An 18,221-nucleotide genomic window follows, 5' to 3' on the forward strand; every position below is an offset into this window, starting at 1 on the left:
ATTTTATACATAAGTTTACTCATAACTCATAAGGATTTGGTAAATTTTACGTTAACCACTTAACCTTGTATTTCTTATTAAGAGAGATTAAACAAAAATGATCAAAGTACCCTTATCGCCTATTATTTGTTAAAAGCCTTTAATTTCTCTTCTCAAATATGGAGAATTGCGTGACACGTCAAGCCTAACAAAGTTATTATAAATTGGGGATGCATTCAATATACATGGACTCATGTGATTGGTCGATTCTGTATCCTATAAGATTTATGACAAAAAAGTCTATGATCAATTTTTTTTTTCAAAATATTCATTCTAGTCAATCTTGGGTTTTCGTGTTAATATTGTCACTTGTTCTTCCCACAATCGTAATTGATTATTCCATATTCTTTACTACATATTTCTACCTCTGACTCAATGAAAAGAAAATGAATAAAGGATCCAACCATATGCATTGTTGCGAAATGCCATCTCAAGTGCTCATATTACAAGTTTAGTAAAAATTCAAGCATGTGTTAGATATTTAGGTAATAACGGTATATAAAAAGATTGATAAATAACATTTCAATCAAGAAGAAAAATGGACAACAGAGGTATGAAAAACATGTTCAGCTCATGTGCCTCACTTGAGCGTACCGTCATGGCACTTCAGTAAGGAGCCAAAAGGTGCAAATCTCGTCTGGTCCTATAATAATTTGATATGATCAAGACCATTAAAGCAGTTTGGTACAAATTGGTCAATGTTCCCTTCACTAGGACCTTGAAAATGTCTTTTATTCATCTTTCCTAGTAGGCAAGGCCCAATTGTGGAACATTAACCAACTTGATCCCTAAGAAAATTGCATGTAATTATCTTAATCAAGTTTGGGGTTGGCAATGAGTCAGTTTGATTAATTCAAACATGTTCAAGAATATTTTAGAAATATTTCTGGTAGAAGGATAGGGTGAAAAAGTCATCAAAAGGGATAGATTCAAAAAATCGTCACTTTTATTTATTTATTTATTTTTTTTATAGAAATAATCGTCCAATTTTTACAAAAATTCAATGCAATTTTTTTAAAATTTGAAGAATTTAATGACTGCAAATACAACTAATGTCGACGCATGGTTTTTAAACTCGATATCACGTCTCGTCTCGTTCAACTCCGATACTGAGTCATCTCGGACGAGTTTTCTGATACGTTTGAGACATTTCGTGAGATAACTCAAAAAATTAAACGTGAGATGTAAAACTCGATCAAAAAAATGACTTTGTGAGTTGGTTTCGTTCAACTCTGATATCGAGTTAACTCGGGTAATACGTCTCGGTCTCGAACGGGTTTAAAATTCATGTGTTGACGAGACTCAAACTCGAAACGAAATGAAATCAAGCGTTTGTATTATAACCTATTAGATAAGGTGAGTGTATTAGTAGCAAGTGGGGCATCCGTCAAGTCAAGTGTACTTGTTAGAAGTAGAAGCAAACAAAGTTTACATTCGTAATACTTAAATAATATGTATGTTGTTTTTAAAGAATCTTGATAGAAATGTCTTAGATAGATTCTCTAATCGACTATCGACTATAGAGAGGAAACTTTGTTTCTCATTTCATTTATGGATCTGTGGCTATCAAGAAGGGGGAATAAGTGTTCGGACTTGAGATAAGACCGACACACTATTGTATGAAATAATTTAATCGACTTTATTTTACTTAAAGTCTATACATGCAATAAGAGGAATCATCTGTTATTCTTCGTATCTAAAATGTACCTTTCGATCTCCCCAAAATGATTCATTATCTTCTCTATAAGTCATGGACCAAGTTGTAGAAACTTTATAATTCTACATTTGAGCAGATTTTTTTTTTTTTAATTCTATAAAAAATAATTTCTCTTTCTATTATATATTATTATTATTACATTAGCAGTAATAGATGTATAATTTGACAAAATTACCCCTGATTTCAAATCTTATACAGTATGTCATCATAGATATACATTGAGAAAAATATTGCTTACCTAACTGAGCGACCCTACAAACAGATCACCATCCTTGTAATGACACTCAGGAGGCACATGCATTGTGTGGGACCCATTGTTCTATTATTCTCTTTTTCAAGGGCATCCCTCTCTCTCTCTCTCTCTCATCCCCAAAATAATGATTTTATTGGAAGGATCTCAACCACATAAATCTATCAAATCTGTTTCAAATTAAGCAAAAGTATATATGGTCAACTTTAATAAAAATAAAATAAAATAAAATGAAGTCAATAGAATGGATGGTCCCTAATTTTGGTTTCTAAACTAGTGGCCGGGTCCCACTCCTCGGTGGGAGCCACCTATGACATCATTAAATTTGCAGGGCCAGATGGATTCTTAAAGGGACCAACTGGTTGCACACCACCCGCTATAAATTACACCAACTAGTTGCACATCAGCCATAATAAATTGCACACCATCACATAAAAAAATCTTTCCTTTGCACTCCAAACATAATAAAGAAAATATTGAACTCCTTTTTTTTTTTCCTGTTCAATAATTTTTCTAAGAAAATCTTGTTTGTGTAGCAAGCATTTTTTAAATCTATAGAGTCAAGAAGATGAAGCCATGGGAAGGTGAATACGTAAGTGCTAACCATAGGTTATCGTAATGAAATGCGATAAGTAGATTCTAATAGAGAAACCAAAAAAAGCAATTTTTTTTTCAATGTGTGCAACTAGTTGGTCCTGTTATTAAATCATAATTAAAATAAATAATTTTTATTACCACACCAACTTTTGTTTATAAAAAAAGCCCAATATATTGCAACTAAATGTACACCATAGCCCTTGCATAGTAGCATTGCTAGAAATCTAAAATACTTATTTACAAAAATATTATTGGATCACCAGTTATCATTACTTTTTGCATTAAAGAATAAATAATCAATGATTTTTTAGGGACACTTTGGAAAAATCCAAGATTGTGGAGATTGCGAACATCCCATGACTACATTGAAGGGCCATGTAGTGCCTCCATTGAGAGGTCTTCATTTGGGCCAGTTGGTCCAAATGGCACTTCATCCCTTCACGATTCATGATTTAAATTAGGTTTTTTTGAAAAAAAAATTCAATATTTCATTAAATTGATAAAAATGGTCAGCAATTATATAATTTTTTCTAAAAATCTTTTTTAAACCTAATATAGACCATAAGCTATGGAAGGCTAAGGTGATATTTGGACCACCATGACAGTCCACCTAGCTCAAATGCGGACCTCAGCCCAAGTTCTACATCTTCCTTAAGAATGACGAAATTGGTTACCACAAGGTGGCTTGGTTGGATCATTTGCAATCAAAGCATGGTGGTTTGGGTGGATCATTTAATATTCTTGAGAGCTCATGATCCAAATAGTGGAGTGAAGTTGAATCAGGTGAGAACGCTAAAAGATAAGGAATTTGATCTCTAAATTAAAGCTGATCGATTAGGAATAAGATTTAAATACCCTTTTTAGCTAAAATTAATATAAGAATATTTAGGGCATATGGTGAGGTGTCTTCGAAAAAAAAGAAACTGTATCAAGACAAACATGAGGCACTTGCATGTGGTGGTGGACCCATAATTTATTTTTATAACCTATGGGGGTTGTCTCACTTTTGTCCCAAAATATCAGCCTTATTAGCAAATCATAAGCCTAATGACCCATTAGGCCGTGTTTGTTACGCGGTATAAGCTAAACGACCCAGGTCAAGTCCGATTGAATAACCGACACTTTTATTGTTTGTCTGACACTTTCTTAAGTATTAATTAAAATTGCAGGTTCACAACAAGTTAGCGGAATTCCAAAAATGGAGAAAGTGGAATCCCACTAAATACACGGAATTTCACTTTCAATCCAAAACTGTTCATACTACTTTGCAATTTGAAAAATGCTATGCTTACTAACATATAAGATTTTAGATCTTACTGAGGGTTCTTGGGCCAGCATGATTTACCATATATATTTGTTTTGAGCTTTATCCAAAATGTTGAAAATGAACGACGACTGAACTCTCAAATTTAAAATTAAAATTCATGGTGAAAAATAATTTTTTGTTTCAAAATTATAATTTTATCCTTTACATCCCTGTGGCATCTAATCATGTTTTTTATGCCATAATATGTGCTCACGACTCTTGGTAAGATCTGAACTCTTATGTAGTTGGCAATCCAGTCCACGGTCCTTTATATTTCATGGAAAAACTCATATTAAAAAAAACAAAAGAAGAAAAAAAAAATATTTGTTTTGGGGGCTACACCAAAGGTTTTGAAAATGAACGACTACCACTGAATTTAAAATTAAAATTTAACAATGAAATTAATATTTATTGAGTATTTTTTAAATTTCCATATAATTTTGTTTTCTACATTAGTATGGCATCATCAAATCATATTTTTGGATGCCATAAGTTGAGCTCAACAACATCAAAATAGACTCACACCAATGTTAGACAAACAATATGTAGACTAACCCCACATCAGGATCAATACCAGTCAAACAACATGAAAGCTAATTTAACTTGGGGTTTTCACCACTAGACCAAGAAAAATCCTATTTAGGATATGTAAAACCATTTTTATCGCGACCAAATGGACCTTTAGTGGTGCCACTTGTGTCTAATAATTTATTTAGTGCTAGAGAAGTGCAATGTTTTCTTTTCTTTTGGATAGTAATCAAGGGATTAGGCCAACCCTAATCATAACTAGCAGGAAAAAGGATTACAATCTAATATAAGAGAGCCGGCACAGACGCTCCCTAATAATGTCAATCAATTCTATTAGTATGGAGCTTTGATCACGATTAGGCATGCTCCCAAGAAAATCAGCCGCCCTTTCTACCTAGAGATTTTTGTTTTTCTTTTTTTTTTTGTTTTTGTTTTTATTATAGATAAAAATGATTCTTCATTAAGATGAAGAAGAAGATTAATGAATAGACTAATGATAAAATGACGTGCTAAAATTAATGTGATCTGTATGAGGTTGACGTGGAAAGTGCATAGAATTGTAGATCTTTTTTTCCTTGTGTTTCTCGAAGAAAAAGATTTATGGTTCTGTGCACTTGCCATGTCAACCGCGTAAGAATTGCATTAATTTTAGCATGTCATTTTATATCGTGACTCTAAAGAATAAGACTACTTCAGGAGGAAAATATTTTTCATAGACATTTTTTTTCCTAAAAACATCAATCAGCATTGACCCAAGTTACAAGGGGTGAATGTGTGGAAAACACCTATTTGTTTGAACTTATTCTATAATTAGACTCCCACCTGTGGGGAGTTGGATATAATATTAGACAATCCAACTGTATAGTGGGGAGTTGGATATAATATTAGACAATCCAACTGTGTAGTGGATTGTCCATATGTCATGGAGACAACCTCGCTATAACTTTTTCTTGGCAATGTTCACTTAAATGACGTTTTAAGTCAACTTTTTTTATAAGATTAGTTATATTATAATGGACTGATTTGTAATTATGTCATGAATGATTCATTACGTGATTGGATGGTCCAAGACGTTATCTGCACCGACACCAGAGTAAGAACAAGGAGTAAGTATAGACTATAGATCATCAGATCATAAATGTATCTTAATTACAATATTACTAACATATATGTGTGGGAAGCAACATGAGCTATCAATGACAATTTAGTTTTGTCAAAGAGATGTATTACTAAAATTCAAAAATGAAAAAAAAACATTTTGAGGGATTACTAGTTATAATATTTTAATGTGATTGTTGCCAAATATCTTATGTTTTTTTTTTGTTTTTTTTTTAGACAAGAAAAAATGAAAAATAATTAAGTTTTTTTTTTAATATGACCCAACAACCCTGGCCTGATCTGTTGTTATATTTATATAAAAATAATGATTAAATAATAGATTTACTCTCATCTTAATTTTTTTAAATTAAAATAAGAAGATTTTCACCTTTATTTCAATTAAAACTACCCGGCAATAAGCCATTTCGGATGAGCATGAATTTAATATTTTATAAAACACAAAAATCAACTTCAGCCCAACTTGAATCCATTAGGGACAAGTTTGGATTTAGTCGACTTGGATTTAGTCGACTTAGGCTTATGGGGTTAAGGACTGGTCTAAGGTAAAACCTACTTCTTTAGGGTTGAATTAGGACTCATCCAGGCCTGGCCCAAAACAACCCATAACAGTCAACACATTTAACTGTATTTTGCACCTTTTAAGATATTACCAAATGGAAACAATATTACTCTTCCTTGGTAATGAAGGAGAAGTTAAGGGTCTTTCATTAAAATACAATTAAAAAGATTCAAGCAAAATATAACAAGCGTTTAATTATTATTATTATTTTGGGGGGCACTGTTGTGGACTATTTTTTCCCATCAATCGTCAGACCTCTTGCCTATCTGTATCATAACTTTGACACAGTCTGCTTGTTTAGATAGCTCAAATGCTTTGTTTATATCATCCAGCTGAACTTCATGAGTCACTATTGCATCAAGCTCTATCTCCTGTATATATATTAAAAAAAAATTAAACCAAATATTCAAGATATATTAGACATAAATAATAATAATAATAATAATAATAATAATAAAAGTCTTATATAGTAAATTTACAGTGGACTGAATGAATCTCATTTTTTCGTTCAATTTTATCGAAACTCATATGTTCTATTGATTCAAGTATATTAGTCTTTTGCATTATGGTCATGAAAATTATCTTATACCCAATTTCATATATATATAGGGTCAGGATCAAGGGACATATGTAAAAACAATGTAACATTAATAAAATTTCAAACTATGGATTAGAAGTTTCGGATTGAGCTGATGTTTTGTAAGGATGATCTCTATGATGGGAAAATCATCTGAAAAAAAAAAATCAGTCAAATCTGAAACTTCTAACCCCATTAAAAGTGATTTAGAATGTGGACCGTTGATTTTTTATCAATTTTTGTCAATAATTTGTAAATCACTTTTGATGGATTTAGAAGTTTCAGATTGAACTGATTTTTTGTAACGACCATTATCACAAAAAATCAACTCAATTCAAGACCTCTAACCCATATTTTAAAAAAACCATTGTTTTTTAAATCCAATGGTTTTTTAAAATATGGATTAGAGGTTTTGGATTGAGCTGATTTTTTGCCGAGGATGGTCACTTCTCATCCTCATAAAAAATCAGCTCAATCTAAAATTTCTAAATCCATCAAAAGTGATTTACAAATTATTGGCAAAAAATCAATGGTCCACATTCTAAATCACTTTTAATGGGGTTAGAAGTTTTAAATTGGACTGATTTTTTTTTCAGATGATTTTCCCATCATAAAGATCCTCCTCACAAAAAATCAACTCAATCCCAAACTTCTAACCCATATTTTGAAAATTTATTAATGTTACATTGTTTTTTTTTATGTCCCTTGATCCGTTCCCTATACATTAAAAGTGATTTAGAATGTGGACCGTTGATTTTTTGCCAATAATTTGTAAATCACTTTTGATGGATTTAGAGGTTTCAGATTGAACTGATTTTTTGTGAGGATGATCTTCTCATCATAGTGACTATCCTCACTAAAAATCAGCTCAATCCAAAACCTCTAACCGATATGTCCCATGAACCGCCCCCATATATATATTTTGTACAATCACATTTGCTGTTTACTTATTTACTATTCATGTGAATCGACATTCAACACAAGGGTATGAAGGTAAATTCATTAAATTGTCAGATAACCATTTTCATAAATAAGAAAAAAGTATTAATTATTACAAAATCAGGTATATGACCATTTAATTTTCATAAATATTATAAAATATCTGATTTTATACTTGAAAGTTTGGTTAATGGAAATGTTTCATGTACCTTATTTACGCATTTATCAACAATAATGGGAAGATCAGAGCGAGGTTTGATCCCTCCAAAGATGGAGCCCTTTAATGTTCGACCAAGCATCAAGGGGATGATACTGATCGGAATAGTAAAATCATGGCTTGTCCCAATTGTTACCGTGACTCCTCTTCCCTGTTCACCACACCATCATACCCAATCAAGAATTAATCTATAAATGTTTATGTCAAAAATTAGGTGCAAGAAATTGATGGTAAAATTAATTAAAAATTGTGGCTGAAACCTGGTCGGGCTGGAGGGTAGGCCAAGCTCAACTCAACCTAAACATTGATTAGTCGAAGCTCATTAACCTTTCTAAACTGGGGTTGAGCTCGGGCTATTGTGAGTTACATATTTTTGTTAAGGTTGCGTGGGTTCAGCTCATTGAGCAAGCTTAATTTTGTTTTAATTGGCAAAGAGATTCATATCTTAAATAGAAAAAAAAAAAAAAAAAAGCTTCAAAACAAAAAAACAAGAAATATAGCCCTCGGTGCAGTGAGCTGGGTTGTCGATCCAAACCTTCAACCCGAGCTCAACCCAAATTAAGGTTGAATTATTGTAATCTAGGCTCAACTCATGTTCTATGCAGCTTGGCCCAGGATCGCCCATCAATCAGGTTGAGCTTGGGCCAGCCCTCCCTAGTTGCAGCCCTATTAAAAATGAAACATACGTCAAAAGTAATTAAAGAGGTAAGTTAATGATTTTCTACAAGTTGGAGGCATGATAAAAAGCTTTCCAGCAAATTTATATATGAAAATTTAATGGTGGCTTCTCCTACCTATCAATTGCTTGACCGGGGGGCAAGTCCAAGTCCCTTGGTACATGTGTTGTCCCATCAAGGAGAATAGAGAATAGTGATATTTAAAATTTTCTTAGGTTTTTATATTTAGAGAAACTAGTAGGAGAGTCGATTTTGTTGTAAGAATGCTTAATGATGTAGGTGAGATCAAGATAAATTTGAGTTCCATCCTAAGAAAATTAATCAACATTGTTAGGGAGGAGGCAAATGGCCACTCCTATGGTTACGTTGGTACCGGTATGGTGGCTTCGATGGCTTGATTGATCAAGGATGAGACTCCAGTGCACTCGAAGCAGTAATCGACGCCTAACCCACCTGTAATCTCTTTAATTGCCTCCGAAATAGGTGTATCGGATTCCACTGGATTTATGAAATCTGTCATTCCAAATACCTTCCCTTTCTCCCTCTTTTTCTCATTTAAATCGATTCCAATTATTCTGCTTGCTCCTCTATTTCGAGCTCCCTCTACCACCTGCACCACTTAACACTATTTCTTTATTTAAAAATGACATTTTTTTATTATCAATTAATGAATTTGTTTTTGGTTTTCTTATTTTTCAACTTTAAAAAAATAAGAATAAAATCAAGAGTTTGCTATATTTTCTACTTTTAAAAAGATATAATTTAGACATACCCCTCAAGGTTTTGGTGAATATATTCAATATTAGTTAATTATGGCCTTCTCCAAAAGATTAATAACAAATGATCAAAACGCCCTTTGTCTTCAATCTCTTAATTGCCAAAAATCCTTAAAAAAGATTCATTGTTTTCAACTTGACTTGACTTTTTTTCACCTAAAAAACTTAATTTTTGTGTTGAAAAATTCAACATTTTCAACCCTGATGTACTTGTTAAAATCGTCTGGAGCAAAACTTTGATTTATTTTCTTTTTTTTAATTTAGATAAAATCAAATCTTCTCAGGATCAAGTGGTGATCATGTCATTAAAACTCAAGGTCAAATTAATATGGGTTTTAGAAAAGTATGGGATGTGTCTAAATTACCCTTTTAAAAATCACAAAATTAACTTATTCCTAGAAATGAAGAAACTAAAACTATTAATTAGACAATTCTGCCCATACTTACCCCTAATCCAACACCCCCAAGACCGAAAACAGCAACAGTTGATCCCTTCTCGACCTTGGCTTCCTTCCAAGCTGCTCCGAATCCAGTCGAAAAACCACAGGAGATGAGGCTGGCATGATTTAGAGCCACCCTCGAATCAATTTTCACAAGATAGTTAATGTTCATGACCGCGTATTCCGACCATGTCGCGCAACTAAATACTTGATATAGCTTTTGGCCTTTAACAGACATTCTAGACGTGTTATCGGGCATGAGACCATGCAAGTATATAGGGTATTTCAGGCATAAATTTGATTTCCCTGATGTGCAGTTACCACATTCTCTGCACTCCCCTATGTAGGTTGGGATAACGAAGTCTCCTTCCTTCACCTCTGTCACCTCTTCTCCAACGCTTTCTACGACGCTAGAGACAGAAAAATGTTAGATTTACTTAGAAATTTTTCCTACGAATTAAGATGTTACTGTTGTATTCAGGAGTCAAAAGTTCGATTTTCAATTCTATTAAATTTCCTTGTAAAATATAACCAATTATATCAATGATGAGAAAATGTAATTTTTCAACACATTAATTTTAGGGAAAATTAGTTTTAAAAAAAAGACCCTGACCAAGGTATTTCTTTCTAATTAGTCCTTAAGTTTTAGGGCTTCTCTTAATAATTTATATAATAAAATTTTTATTTCTATTCAGTCCTTGAACCCCACTTCACATATCTCTCGCCATTAAAACGACGGAACTACCTTAACCATTTGAACTCACCATTTTCGTCCAAAAATATTAGATTTTCAGCATCCCAGTCAAGTTACAGAGACTCTATTATGATGGAAAGAAGAAAAAATCATTTTCAATGGTTTTTTCAAGCATTTAAGAAATGTATGTAAAAAAATTAGGATTTTTTTTTCAATTTTTTATTTTATTTTTGAATGAAAATTAAAAAATGATGGTTCTTTTGGTTTGAAATCATCCACACAATGCATTATGTCAAGTTTTTAGTCAATATTTCCATGTATTTTAGTCATAAAAACTCTTAAAAAGAAAACAAATGAATTTTCCAACATCAAGCTCACCACTTTCTATTGTTAAGTTCGATTTTTTTTATAAAAAAAAATAAAAAAAAATAAAAAAATAAAAAATTGCCGAACTCAACAATCAAAATGTTGAACTCAACAATAAATGAAAAGTGGTAAGCTCAACACTATGTAAAATTTATTTAATCTCAGTTTCGTTCTTATTTTTTGTTATAAATCGCCATAAAAAAATACATCTAAATGTTCAACATTAGAAGTATATCATTTTCATTCATCATTCACGATAAAAAAATTGTTAAAAATTATTGGAATAGCCATTGGAAAACCTAAATATGTGAAGAAGCTGAAAAAAATGGGTAGTTAGAGTATTTCAAAAATGTTATAACGGGCGATGAGATTGATGGACCATTAAGTAATAAAAATGGGACCGACTAATTGCACACCAAACTTAACCTACAGGCTGCACTTTGATACATAATCTTTTAGTTTTTTATAACCTTTGTTAACCTACAGGCTGCACTTCAATACATAATCTTTTAGGGTTTAAAATTTATTCATCTTCCTGCAGTTTTGTATTATTTGCTTTTGTTGTACTTTGTTTTTTATCTCCACTTGTGATCTATTTTTCTCATGATTGATTTTGCACGTGTTCTTGTTGAGTTCAATCTAAGGTATTGTTTGTACAATCTCTCTATAGATTTGGTTTAGAAATTAACATAAACCTATCCACTTTCACGTCAAGAAGTGCGATATGAGATTCTAGCTTGAGGTCACTCCAGCACGACTATTTTAAATATAAAATGAAGATAAAGAAGCACGTTGATGATTTTCTTTAGTGGAATCTTGTATTGCTAATATTACTTTGGGAATTGTTGAGAAAGAAGAAAAGAATTATAATAATAAAAAAGGTACAACATTTTTTTAAATTATTTTTGGAGTGTAATCATCCAAATGTAGTATAAGGAGGAATTTTTAAATGATGGTGGAGTTGGTAATGGGTGGTGTGCAACTAGTCATTTACTACATAGACTATCAAGCAATTGCCTAAAATTCAGGGACTAATTAAAAAGACATCCCTCTACCAGGTCCTCTAAGTATTTTTTTTTTCCTTAATTTTAAGAGAGATTATATCACCACACCAACTTTTTCTAACATCACCCCAATTCATATGTAAATCACTGAAGAATTAACATACATCTTGGGGTGGCATTAGCAAAAGTTGGTGTGAAAATATAATCTCTCTAATTTTAAGGGACCGACTTGTTGCACACCACCCATTACCAATTGCACTCCATTTAAAAATTTCTCTTTGCATTTCATTTGGATGATTCCACTCCAAAAATGTAAAAATATTGCATTCCTTTTCTTCTTCTTCCCCAATCATACCCACATAAATTATTGTTAGTTCAAAAAAAAAAAAAAAAAATTTATAGTCTAATCCATGTGCAAATTTCACAAATCCATTGTAATCGCCATGTATCTAGAGTGATAAACCAAGGAATGAGGATTGTTTTTTATGATTCTAACATGATTAAGAAACTTGTTGGAATCGAAGATGAAGAAGTCCCTAAATTATAAGATTATCATAATGAAGTGCAATTAGTAATAAATAAATAAATAACATTTATTTTTAATGTTAGACTGCAACCAACAACTAGTGGTGTGCAACTAGTCAGTCCCAATTTTAATCACTAGAATTTTATCCTGAACCAAAATAATTATACAACAGTCGAACTGAACATTAATTTGTAGATTAGTGGATCCAGAAACACTACAAGTAATTTTGGGTTTAAAATAGATTAAGAGAGACAAATTGATAATAGAGAGAGATCGAGAGATCTTACCCTACACCTTCATGTCCTAAAACTCTTGGGAACAATGCCTATAAAATAAAATAAAATAAAAATATAAGGTAAAGAAACAAAATTCATTCAAGATTATTGAGATAATTAATCAAAAAATAAAATTCAAAGGAAAAAAAATCCAAAATAAAAGAAGAAGAAGAGTTATTAAGATAATTTATTCAACGTTAGTATACTAACAAGTGGATATCCAGTCCAACACGAGATATCTGTGTGACAAAGGCTGGAGCATAGCATCTTAACGCGAACTTCAGATGATCTCGGTACTTCTACTTCGATCTCTTCGATCTTTATAGGCTCTTTTATTCCCCAACACACAGCGGCTTCACCAGAAAATAAACTCCAACCATTAATAAATAAATAAATACACCATTAATGAAATTTTCCTCTCATCTCAAGCGTATGTTTGATAGAAAATGTCAACCTAGCATAAGATTTAAGCTCACCTTTGCATTTGATAGGTTGTAAGGCGGTTTTAGACATCATTGGCGACCTATTCGGACCGGAATTCATGTTTGCAGAAGCAGCTCTTAAAAGGTTGAAGTTGAAGTTGAAGTTGAAGGAAACGTATTTCTTATTAGCTATCAACGCAGCAGGCAGTCCAGCATTTTCATTTTAATAACCCTAAATAAACAACGTAACAACTGTTTGTGTGTCTAGTGGACTCACTTCTGATTACTTGTCCCCCTACCCTTTAAGAACATCAAATTTCCTGTTTAGTGATTCTAGCGGTTGATCTCAAAGTCAACTTATCATGTTCTATTGGTAAAGAACTTGTGGATGGATGGATCCAATCCAAGCCCGTTATGAAAGATAATCTATCTGGATCAATGGAGTAGAAAGTGTACCACGTTGTTGTAGAAGAGATTTGCAGTTCTGTAATTAGACAACTACCTGGGGTACAGGATTTTTACACTCTAATTCATGCATCTACTTTATCTCAAGCGAGTCTCATAAGTTGTATTGAACGCAATTTTATTTTTTTCTATTTAAGGATATAGACAGAGAGAGAGAGAGAGTCGTGATTATATGACTTGTTAGACGGCATACTTAATTGACTTTATTATGTGACAAGTTTGACAACCGTAGATCTGTACACCTCGGGTAGACAATTGCACTTTCCCATAAGATAAGATAAAATAAAATAATATATATATACATAAAATGTACAGATTTACGATCCCAAACTTGTTCACGTGGTGGAATCAATTGAATATGCCACCTGGCAAGATATATTATCACGCTTCTCTCTAAATAAAAATAAATAAAAAAATGAATCACATTCATGGGTCAATGAAGAGATGTAGGATTTTGTAATTTGACAAGTAACTGCCGTGCAGGAACTTTACTCTCTAATAGTGGATACGGCCTATGAAAAGGAATCTACCTCCTTTTTTTAATTACTCGGTCCTAGAAGAGGACCGGCAATTGAATGGTTCGGTGGATAAGTTGATATTTAATGTGTTGAAATTGTAGGTTGGACATAGACACAAACGTATTTTAAGAAACATATATGGTCATTGTTTTTAATTTTTGCACTAGCTTGCCGGCCTACTATAACCATTCAATCTCCATCAACCATATTAATGATTTTGACATACCCTGCCACGCCCTCAATGATTTTTTGAATATTTTGAGACATCATTATTGGGCCCACAGCCATTTAGTCACATCAAACCCGACCCAACTCCTCTTGAATGTTTCTAGTGATCGTAAAGTGCAGAGGTGCTTATCTAAAAGTTGAGAAATTACAAATTATCTATATGATAAAACACAATAGTAAATCTTACTTTTCTGGTATCTCTATAAAATTGCAGTTTGAAATTGAATTACAATTTGATGGGAGTATAAAGATTGGGCAAAAGAGTGGAGTCCACTCAATCTCATTTTATTATATTTCTTCTTTTTAATCCTTCAATTTCATTGTCTTTTCTCTCATTTTCTCTTTTTCAATAATATCTTTCTAACTTTAGTATATTTCATTTTTTAATCCAACTGCACCGACAAACTATAGGATTCTTATGCACCAAGAGATAAAATGAATAAAAGATATAAGTATCAAACATTTTCAACAACATCAAATAAATATAAAGTAGGATACCGCCTTGCTCGTGTGTAAAGTTTTCTTATTTAGGTGATAGCTAGCTAGGGTTGCAACCTAGGTGGGCTAGCCCAAACTCAACCTAAGCTCAACCCGATTAATGAGCTAGCTTGGACCGAGTTATGTAGAAGATATGAGTTGAGCCTAAGTTAAAATATCTCCGACTAACTTCAATTTTGGTTGAGCTCGGGTCGAGGGTTCAAGGAATTTAACTCAATCTAATGCTATATACTAATATACAAATATTTTTATATTAATTATATATTTTCAAAGTATTTTTTTAATTATTTCTTCTTACATATAGTTGTAGTAATTAAGGAAAATAATTTTTTTTTTTTAACTTTTCTTTCTATTTGAGTCTATATATATGGGGCGGTTCATGAGACACATATAAAAACATATGTAAAAACAATGATTTTACAAAATATGGGTTAGAGGTTTTGGATTGAGCTGATTTTTTGCGAGGATGGTCACTATGATGAAACAATCATCCTCACAAAAAATCAGCTCAATCTGAAACTTCTAAATCCATCAAAAGTAATTTACAAATTATTGGTAAAAATTTACAAACAATCGACGGTCTACATTCTAAATCACTTTTAATGGGGTTAGAAGTTTCAATATTCTAGACGTGAAATCACTTTTCACAGGGGAAGGGATTGCGAAACAGACCTCAACCACGAAATGATCATCGATTGGCTGACTAAATGTTGATGATGGGAAATTGGACATTCTTAATTCTTATGTCAAGCATATGACATTCCTTACAAATGGACCGATGAGATATGATTTCCGACTTCCTATTTGTCCATGCCACATGTCCAAGATATGCCCTTTTGCACCATCCACAAAGAAAACCCTAGATTTTTCAGAGTTCTATTATCTTCTACTCCTCCACAAAGTACATCTTGACTCGACCTAAAATTTTATCGTCCTCTACTTCTCCAAAATTCTCATCTTGTCCATGAGATTATGAAATTTGAAGGTTGAAGTACATATAATCTGAAAAGATGAGGGCATTTAAGTAACTTTTAATTAGTTTATTAAATAAGAATGATGTTAAAGGGCCATGTCATCAATTTGAAAACATAAATTTAAATTAACTTAAGGCTAAAGTAAAGTGCCATTAGTCTATAAAAGAAGACCAAGATCAAAGGGCGTAAGCCATCATTTTAAAAACATAGGAGGTATTTCAAATATTAACTAAGATTAGAGTATGCCTAATTCACCTCTAACATTGATTAAGCTTTTCCTTCACCTCTTCTCCTACTTTTCCTTCAAAAAGTAAGAGAAACTGCAATTTGGGGTCTTTCTCCACAAATAAAGCAAAGTGTGATGGAGACAATCATCTTTATCCTAAAATTTGAGATTTGCTATGAGAATTTTATTCTTTCACGCAAGTATATCTAAGATGATTGTAATTATAAATAAAGATGATATTTTAAATACGGCAATGACATTGTAGAATGATCATCAAAACTAATATAATCATTTGTTGATAGTATCATAATTATAATTACAATAAAATAGAGGAAAAAGTTTCAGTCAAAATTGTTCCAAAACAAAGATCCACACCACATTTTTGAACCTTTGAATGATCTTATCTTAAAATGTTTCAAAAATATTTTATTAAGAAAAATAAGGTAATCGATAGCTTGGACACCTTGTCACAATAGTTGGTGTCTACTATCATCTTATAAAATGTTTCATTTAAATTGATGTGCATCAATTACAACACTCTAAAAGTACACCTCCACTTTAATCATTCAATTTGTGATCAATAACTTCCTTCATCTCCCCATCTTTATTGAAATATGTGAGTACAAAAAAAAAAAAAACATTCTTTGAAATATTTTCAAATCGTCAATTTTTATTGGACATTTCTCTTCGTGGATGTTGACAAAATTTACACTCCACATGCACGAACATATTTTACTTATTTTAAATCCCTTGGACTTCAACACCTCTCGGTGGGTGTGGGTGGCTACCCATGAAATCATTTGCTAGGGCAGCTAAATTGTTAAATCATAAACTTAAAATAAATAACTTTTATAATCACACTAGTTTGCCTTTGTAAAAGCTCAATCAATAAAATGTTATTTTCACACTAGATAATGATAGAAATGCAATTTATTAGAACGGTCTCCCTTTCTTCTTATCTGGTAATAAAATAATAATAATAATAATAATAGTTATAATAGAAGAGAAAGATACATACCAAAATAATGTAAGATCAGATCATTTGTCTCCTTACGATTGGAGATCCAAAAACTTATTAGGTCATATCATATATTATTACCGTAAATGTACAAAATTGCTTGTTCATAATGGCATTGCAAGAAATCTCAAAACAAAAAAAAACAAAAAACAAAAAAAAAAAATAGAGAGATTCTATTGCCACCCCAACTTTTACTAACGCCACCCTAATTCATATGCAAATCACCAACCCAAGAAGAGTTGGCCTAGTGGCAAGCTGAGCCTTGATAGACTCCCCAGGAAGTTTAGGTCAAGTGTTCAAAACCCCATGAAGCAATGAATTCCTTGAGATCACCCAACAAAGTCCAATAGACCCTCGACTCAACTAATTGCACGTAGCACGTAGGACTTTCCAAGGGGGTGGTGCGTATGACCGTGGGATTATAAAAAGTTGATGTGACAATAGATACTCTAAAAATTATTTACAAAATTATTATTGGATAGTTATCAATGTTTTTAATTTTAGGGATGCTTAGGAAAATTCCAAGATTGTTATGGTTGCTAATTTCCCACGAAACGTCGAACTACATCAAAGGACCATGCAATGTCTTGAGTGAGGTCCTCATTTGAGATAGTTGGTCCAAATGACGCTTAAATCCTTCACGATTCATGGTTTAAATTAAGGGGGTGTTTGGTTCGGATTCTATAATCTGATTTTGGCTTATAATCAGATTCTAGAATCCGATGCATCGTTTAGTTCGGATTATCGATCTGATTTTCTCATAATCAAGATCCAAAATCATGAAGAATCAGAAATAGTCCTTGGACTGTTTATCCTAATTATCACAGACTATCCACTTACGACGATCTTTAATATTATAATTACTATTAATATATAATAATATAATTAATAACAATAGTAGTAGTAATAATAACAAAAGCAACAATCATAATAATAATAATTAATATTAATATATAATTATATAAATAATTATAGTTGTTAATAATAACAACAACACAATAATAATAATAGTTTTCAATTTTTAAAATAAAAATATAAAATCATCATAATTTTTTGGATAATCTTAATCTTAACATACTCCTTAACGTACAATTCATTTGAAAACTAATAGAAAATAACTTAAATATCATCTTTTTCAACTCTTTGAAAAATTATTTTATTTTTTCTTTCAAAAATCCATTATCATCAATCTCTGGGCCATGTATTTCTACTCACATTTTCAATTTCAAGAAGTGTAATTGGGTAATATTTTCATAAGATCAATTT

At 31.9% G+C, this 18,221-nt stretch overlaps 1 protein-coding gene across 2 annotated transcripts; it reads right to left on the reverse strand.

The window, feature by feature from the left end:
* Nucleotides 1-6,200: 6,200 nt before the first annotated feature.
* On the reverse strand, nt 6,201-13,433 carry LOC147408261 (8-hydroxygeraniol oxidoreductase-like). 2 transcript variants are annotated; one of them, XM_086437174.1, is made up of 7 exons: nt 13,083-13,344; nt 12,817-12,959; nt 12,619-12,656; nt 9,749-10,151; nt 8,899-9,135; nt 7,841-7,999; nt 6,201-6,486 (listed from the first exon to the last, which is right to left on the reverse strand). In XM_086437174.1, exons 1-7 carry the CDS (start codon nt 13,147-13,149, stop codon nt 6,358-6,360), a joined length of 1,176 nt encoding a protein of 391 aa, XP_086293300.1. In that variant the 5' UTR covers nt 13,150-13,344; the 3' UTR covers nt 6,201-6,357. The 2 variants fall into 2 exon arrangements, with proteins under 2 accessions (XP_086293300.1, XP_086293301.1); XM_086437175.1 differs by lacking the exon at nt 8,899-9,135 and having other exon boundaries at nt 13,083-13,433.
* Between the last annotated feature and the right edge of the window lie 4,788 nt (nt 13,434-18,221).

The sequence above is a fragment of the Akebia trifoliata genome, chromosome 3 (assembly GCF_017979445.1).
Source record: "Akebia trifoliata isolate Shusen 1 chromosome 3, ASM1797944v1, whole genome shotgun sequence".
NCBI lineage: Eukaryota > Viridiplantae > Streptophyta > Magnoliopsida > Ranunculales > Lardizabalaceae > Akebia > Akebia trifoliata.